Here is a 7,619-nt window from a genome sequence, read left to right as displayed (position 1 = left end):
CAGCAGGTGGGACCTGAGGATCTATAGGATTCTTGTTAGGCGACCGTCACATCTGTGCCACGGAGACCCGGCCGGGAATCAGCCGGACACAAGCCACGGCATACAAAGGTTTGTGTCCAGCTGATTCTTAGCATTTTTCACATTTGGTGCAGGGACAGACACTTGTCTAACGTTACATTATTTAAAAATAAAAACATGGCTGCCATTTTGGGCCACCTTCAGGCAGACTCCTAGCCCACACTAGGTTAGGCCTTGGACTAGCGGGGCTGCCATAGCTGTGGTGCAAAGCATGTTCGGCACAATTTAAAGGGATTGTCCACTAAGGGCCCATTCAGACGGCCATATGCTTTTTGCAGTCTGCAAAACACGAATAGCGGCCCGTGTGCGTTCCTGCCAGTCCTACGGAAGAAATGCCAATGCTTGCCTGTAGTTGCGGACAAGAATAAGACATGTTCTCTCTTTTTTTTTTTTGCGGGGCCAGGGAATGGAAGTACGGATGCGGTCCCATTTAAATGCATAGGTCCGCATCCGTTATGCAAAATTGCAGAACATATGCAGACCAAAAATTACGGCCCCTATCCTGTATTGATGACCCATCGTCAGTAGCAGATGAGCGGGGGCCCGACTGCCCACCGATCAGTTGTATGAAGAGAATGCAGCGCTCATATGAGCCATGACCGCCGTGAGCAGGTGTAATCACAACTGCTGTTCCATTGACTTCAATGGCACGGCTCCCTACTATTCTCGTGAATACGACAAAGCCGCCGCCCCCCCCCCCCGGAAGTGAATGGGACGGCAGGACCGCTGCAGTGTCCAGCGCTGTGTTCTCCTCATATAGCTGATCAGCGTGGCTGTCAGCAGTCAGGACCCCCGGCGATCTCTTACCCCGAGGATAGGTCATCAATATAGGATAAGTGGACAACCCCTTTAACCTGGATTCTCTTAGCATGTAGCTTCATAAACCTGCCCCAGCCACCATACACACAAAGCAGACCAAGCATAGAAGATAAAAGGTTTATATCACTTCTCCCTAAAACGGTTCATTTATATCCAATGCAAAATACAGCAGAACTGGGGTAACAAAACAAATACCACCCCTTCCCCATACAAATCATTATAGGTCAATGTCTCCAGAGACCATTTAATAAAAGGAATGACAAAAACTCGTCGTGATCAGGCTCCATCCCCTAGTTAGGGCAGTAGAGCCCTTAAAGGAACAACTATAAGAACATACAACATTAGTAGCGCCCCCTGCAGGTCACCACTGCAATCGAGTCAATGCTGTATGAAACGGGGAGTGCTATAAGCCCCCAATCCTGGCAGATCGGTCCCTCTGCAGGAGCTCCCATAGGGTTCTGCACTGGCAGTAGGGGGCGGTGGGATTCTTTATATATAAAAATAAAGTCTCAAAGAAAAAAAAAAAAAGTAAGCAGGAGGATCATTTCTTCTGTTTAGGCGGAGGTCTGGAAGAGAAGACAATGACATTAGCACGTGCGGCCAGGACAGGTAACCCTCTTTTCCAGTCCCCACTGAACTGGTCCCACACACACCTGTACACTCCGACCACCACCGCGTGGTCTCTCTCGTACGGCTCGAGCGTCAACTGTTCTTGAGGTTTCATGTTTTCTTGCTGCATTTTCTTTACTTCTGACGCAAACACGGCCTCGGGAGCCGCCGTGGAGTCAATGCAATTGGCCTATGGAGGAAACCCCAAAATGTATTCTTCATCTAGGATTCAGATCATATCCACCCCTATAGGGGGCAGTATGCCAGCAGCTGTATCTTTATACCAACCTTTATAGATATGACAAAATGGCCTCCATTCTTCAGGAAGTTGTGGGCGTTGAGAGCAACAATTCTTGTCTGGTCAGGCTGAGCTACATCCGCGAAAATGACATCAACCATTCCTGGAAAGACAAGGGGTTCATTGGTTAGCATTACCAGTGAATATGCCGAGCTCTCCCACTGCCCTGCCAGCTGAGGGCGCCCTCGACCTACAGTCTGTATCATGTGGCCTCATTACCTAGCAACATGCGGTACTTGTGCGGGTGCCTGGCGTCCTCGATCACAGGGATGATGTTCGTTCGTTTCTTGGCCACATTAATGAGATCCCGTCCGGAGCGGTGTGAGAACTCCACAGCGTAGACCAGTCCTTCCTGCCAGAGGGAAACATTAAGGGCTTCATAAGATGTGGCTACAAAACCCAGGAAGAGGTCCACCCCTCTGCAGATGCCCTCACTAAATAGACCACCCCAGTATAACATGCATTCACTTACCGGCCCGACCAAGTCAGACACATGGGACACGGTCGTCCCAGAGGCAGCGCCGAGGTACAGGACTTTGGATCCAGGTTTTATGTAAATCTGGTCAACACCACCCAAAATGGCTGCCGCGAGCTTCGATCTGAAGGGGTTCCAGGCTCTGTATTCAGTTTTGATTTCTCCATCCTGAAAAAAAATAATTTACATTCGTTATTAATTCCTAGGTCAAATTCTTGGACATGTCAGAAGTGAGATCTTCCTAAAAGGTGTAAAACCTCATAGGGAGCAGATGGGAAGAGGAGGAATGTCTTCAGCCCCTCTCCAGAGTAATCAGACCTTGTACCGGTGAAGCAGCTGAACCCCCAACCCTCTCAGAAAGTGCCCAAAACTATAATACGAAACCTCAGCTGGAGAACGGCTTCAAGGTGTCAGAACTGGGATCCACACCTGTGTTAGAGCTACAGCCTCTCATAAACAACACTTAGAAGGAATGGCTGGATTAGAAAAAAAAAAAAAATCCACTAAATGGGATTTTTTGTTTTTAATACAGCCATCCCACCGGTGGGATGTCCATCAGTCATGAGGATGGAGGCCCCAGAGTCTCCTGTGTTAATGGTGCAAATATGTGATGACCGCTCCAGTCTCACCGCGCTGATCTCTGCAGTCACGTGTGACCAGTTCCCACAGGGGACGACTAATGAAATTAAAGGGGTTCTGCAGTTTGTTTAAACTGATCATCTATCCTCTGGATAGATCAGCTTCTGATCGGCGGGGGTCCGACACCCGGGACCCCCGCCGATCAGCTGTTTGAGAAGGCCCTCTCGCTGTTTACCGCCGGCCCGGTGACGTCAGGACTAGTATCCACTAGCGTGGGCGGGGCTAAGCTCCATTCAAGTGAACAGAGCTTAGCCACGCCCAGGCCAGCTGATACTAGTCGTGACGTCACTGGGCCGGCGGTAAACAGCGAGAAGGCCGCGGCGCCGCTATAGCGTCGCTGCCTTTTCAAACAGCTGATTGGCGGGGGTCCCGGGTGTCGGACCCCCGCCGATCAGGTGCCGTTAATCTATCCAGAGGAAACAAACTGCAGAACCCCTTTAAGTTCATCTACGCTGATCCAACAGTCAAGCTACAGATCCCCACCCATGCCGAATTATCACATATCCTGTGGACAGGGGATTAAATACTTTTCATGGGATAACCCCCTCAGAATGAAAAAAAACCTTGGTCAGCCGTCCTCCCGATAGGCCATCAATAGCAGGAGAGCTCTCAGCACGCAGACGATAATTGTTGGCTCTTCAGTCGTGGCGTGCAAGCGGTCTACTTCGTAGTGCCACATCACCTTCAAATAACTCATTGGCAGGGATGCAGAGGTTCAGACCCGCACCGATCAGATACTGATGGGCTATCCTAAGAAATTCTGAACACCTCCGCCATAGCTGCATGATAACATTCTGACTGCCTGCAGTCACCACTAGAGGGAGCTCCCTGCATGTTAATCTACTAGAAAAGAGCTCCCTCTGTTTGAAATAACAGGCTACCCATATCAGATTGGTGCGGTTCGGACCCTTGGCATACCGGCCAATGAGCTGTGGAAGGTGGGGTGGTACTGCTAAGTACATGGCGTGCAAGTAAACAACAAAGCAACTCCTTCAAACAGTTTATCGCCTGGGTGCTTAGAATTCAACCCCCACCACTTGCTACTGGTGGCCTATTCTGACAGATGGTCAATATTCTGCCCCCATAAAACCACTTTAAAAGGGGTTGTCTCATCTCAGACAATGGGGGCATATCGCTAGGACATGCCTCAATTGTCTGATACATGTGGGTCCCACCGCTGAGACCCCCATCTATATCGAGAACTGTGGAGGGCGCACTGCACATATACAGCCGGCCTCCATTCATTTTCTATGGGCCCGCTGAAAATAGAGCGCTGGCTGGGCTATTTCCTCGGACCCATAGAAGTGGATGGGAGCGGCGGCCGGTCATGCACGGTGCACTCACTTCTATGGGGAAAGCACTTGGTGGTGGACGGACCGGAGTCCTCCAGCCACCACCTAGCGGGGATCTTCTCCCGATACAGGTGCAAGCACCTCTAAGACAATGGGGGCATATATCCTAGCGATAGGCCCCCCATTGTCTGAGAGGAGACAACCCCCATAAGGCTGGGTTCAGAACTGACCGATCAGCTGAAGATCTCCTGCCAAGTGAGTGAGCCTTCAGCCATTCTCAATCACACGTGGAGCGGAGAAGTCTGCAGCAGAGGCCGACCCGTGGAGCGGAGAAGTCTGCAGCAGAGGCCGACCCGTGGAGCGGAGAAGTCTGCAGCAGAGGCCGACCCGTGGAGCGGAGAAGTCTGCAGCAGAGGCCGACCCGTGGAGCGGAGAAGTCTGCAGCAGAGGCCGACCCGTGGAGCGGAGAAGTCTGCAGCAGAGGCCGACCCGTGGAGCGGAGAAGTCTGCAGCAGAGGCCGACCCGTGGGTGCAGCAGAGGCCGACCCGTGGAGCGGAGAAGTCTGCAGCAGAGGCCGACCCGTGGAGCGGAGAAGTCTGCAGCAGAGGCCGACCCGTGGAGCGGAGAAGTCTGCAGCAGAGGCCGACCCGTGGAGCGGAGAAGTCTGCAGCAGAGGCCGACCCGTGGAGCGGAGAAGTCTGCAGCAGGTCGACTTATACTGCGGATTTCACGCAAAGAATTAAACTGCAATCTGCGGCTTGTCTGCAACGTGTGAATACACCCAAGAAATCCACAGCTAATCAGTCACTTGTGACCCTGGCCTAATGGTGCAAGAGATTTGAACCCACCATGTGACACCACCCATTCCCAGTTCTAGGGACTGGCCAAGATGGTTCACTAAGGAGGACACCTGCGAACATCAGGCCAAAATGACTCATGTTTCAAAGGGGTTGTGCAGGGGGTTACTCTGCCGCTCTACGTCCTGGTACCAGCTTGGCACAGGAAAATGCCCATTCAGCCAGTCACTGTGCGCAGGGTACGTCCATCCAGGAACAAAGTAGAGAGCAGAGGACGTAGAACAACCCCTTTACTGACCACTGATGATCTGCCCACCAAGGAGCCTACAAACCTCCACAGACATCCTCTTCTCTCCATAGACAGATTCTCCAGGGACCAGGTTCTTGGTCACCAGCGCGTCCTCCTTGCCTCTGCAGATGAAGACTCCTGGAACAAGAAACAAGCAGACATTCAGCATGAAGCCCCCGCAGCGCCCCCCTCCCCCGACAGGAGCGCCGAACCGGTCCTCACCTTCATGTCTGTGCGGCTCCACAATCACCTTCCTTCCCGCTCCGAATCCACCTCTTCCCCCGCGACCTCCACCACCTCGAGACCTGAATCCACCTGCACAATATCAATGATTTTACCAATGACTCCTATTAACTTTCAGCGCAATGCAGGCGAGGACTACGACCATTACCCCGATCCCTCCGTTCACTAGCCCCTGCCCATCCCTTGTACGAGCCTCACCTCTTCCTCCACGGTCACCGAATCCTCTTCCTCCGCGGTCACCGAACCCTCCTCTTCCTCCACGGTCACCGAATCCTCTTCCTCGGCCTCCAAATCCTCCTCTGCCACCTCGGTCACCAAATCCTCCTCTGCCGCCACCTCGGTCACCAAATCCTCCTCTGCCACCTCGGTCACCATATCCTCCTCTGCCGCCGAATCCGCCTCCTCTGGGACTGAACCCTGCAAGAGAGAAACGGTAATGGAAGCTGCAGCCACGGTGCGGGATTAGTGTGCGGCCCCCCAACGGTCAACACAGCGGAGACCACAGAGGCGCCAGTCATGAGACTACAATGCGAGAGTCCGTTTCCAAACTGGAAAACCCGCCATGTGAATTCAGCCTGATAACACACCCCCCCCCCCCCCCCTGCGGGAGCAGTACCCGAGATGAACACCTGGGGGCAGAGTTCAGAGCGAATATCTGGTCCTATCACATATATACAGTCAGCCATAAACAGAACCCCCCCCAATACAATGATGGGGATCCATACCTTTCCACTAGGAGGGTGAATGATGGGAGTTATTAGACTAGATTGCTGCACTTAAAACTTTTCTACAGATGATGAGAGTTACCGTCACCAGGAAGGGATAGTTCCGCAGGAGAACACTCATGTGCAGCAATGCAGAAGTGAGATAACTCCCATCATTCACAGAGAGGAAAGTACTGGCGACCCCTCCGTAGTAACACGTGAGTGGTGGCCCTTGGATCTCACGCAGATCTGGTGCAGCCGCCGGGACCACGAGGTACCGCGGCTTTCAGCTTCCTCCACGTCCTGCTGCCGCCTCTCCTCCCCGGTCCCGCACAGGGGGCGCCTCTCCTCCCCGGTTCCCCTGCCTCCCCCCGGACGCTCACCTGGCCTCATGTCTGCAGCTCGATGTGCGCGCAACACGTGTCCGCCTGACTGAGAACACGATCTCCCAGACTCCCAGCAGCCTCCGCGATAACAGGAAGAGGCGGGGACACGCATGCGCGCTGCAGATAAGGCCGCTCCCGGAAGCGCGCAGCCGCCTTGTTTGTTATGGGCAGTTCCCTAGAACAGGGCTGCACCGTCACCTAGCGGCTTGTATGGGTATTACATTTATGTTCTGCAGGATTTCTGCCGTTTTTCACCATTTATTCTCTAGAAAAGTCCGGACCGGTGGTGTCAAACTAATTCTCAGCGGGCCCTAAAAATGTGTGCTAAGTCTCATTCAGACAACTGTGGGAGCATTGTGTTATTATGGCATCGAAATCCCAACCCGATCTATGGTGACACGGGGCCTGTTCACATAGACAACAGGAGGTAAAGTGCACAATGTGTCAGGCTCCAGCCGTGACGACTGGAAGCGCTTCCAAGAAGAAACAAATGAAATTACGTAGGAATATTCATATATAGAATGCGGGCGAAAAGTCCTTATTCACATCGTCCGCGTTTCGGAGTCTAAAGCTTCTTCAGCTATTTACTACTACCGGCAGCACCAACCACTACAGAAGAAGACAATGTATCCTACAGAGGACAGGAGACTACAAGGTTACTACAGGAAAAGACATTGGACTTTCTCTATCACAACTATATATTTTTTCTATAATTTTTCCATATTTTTTACCCATTTCCTCTCCTCATTTTCGATTTTTTTGACCATTCATTAAAGGGCTTCTGTCACTCCACTAAACTCATAATTTTTTTTTTATGTTTTTGTTAAAAAATGTATGTATATAAAAAATATATGGTATACAAATAAAATGGCGTATACGGTTGCTTATTAAGGTTTCCACACAGACATAAATTCAGTACAAACTTGATTGCAATTGGTGCAAATGTGCGAATAAAGGCATAAGTGGTTAAAAAGTTGTATATTAAATTG

The 7,619-nt window shown here is 51.6% G+C and overlaps 1 protein-coding gene across 1 annotated transcript; it reads right to left on the bottom strand.

The window, feature by feature from the left end:
• Positions 1-1,106: 1,106 nt before the first annotated feature.
• On the bottom strand, positions 1,107-6,758 carry FBL (fibrillarin). Its single transcript, XM_040421637.1, has 9 exons — positions 6,628-6,758; positions 5,739-5,957; positions 5,520-5,612; positions 5,341-5,435; positions 2,277-2,447; positions 2,024-2,156; positions 1,795-1,907; positions 1,551-1,696; positions 1,107-1,463 (listed from the first exon to the last, which is right to left on the bottom strand). Exons 1-9 carry the CDS (start codon positions 6,740-6,742, stop codon positions 1,439-1,441), a joined length of 1,110 nt encoding a protein of 369 aa, XP_040277571.1. The 5' UTR covers positions 6,743-6,758; the 3' UTR covers positions 1,107-1,438.
• Between the last annotated feature and the right edge of the window lie 861 nt (positions 6,759-7,619).

The sequence above is a fragment of the Bufo bufo genome, chromosome 1, assembly GCF_905171765.1.
Source record: "Bufo bufo chromosome 1, aBufBuf1.1, whole genome shotgun sequence".
Lineage (NCBI taxonomy): Eukaryota > Metazoa > Chordata > Amphibia > Anura > Bufonidae > Bufo > Bufo bufo.
This window is presented reverse-complemented; position numbering and strand designations above follow the sequence as displayed.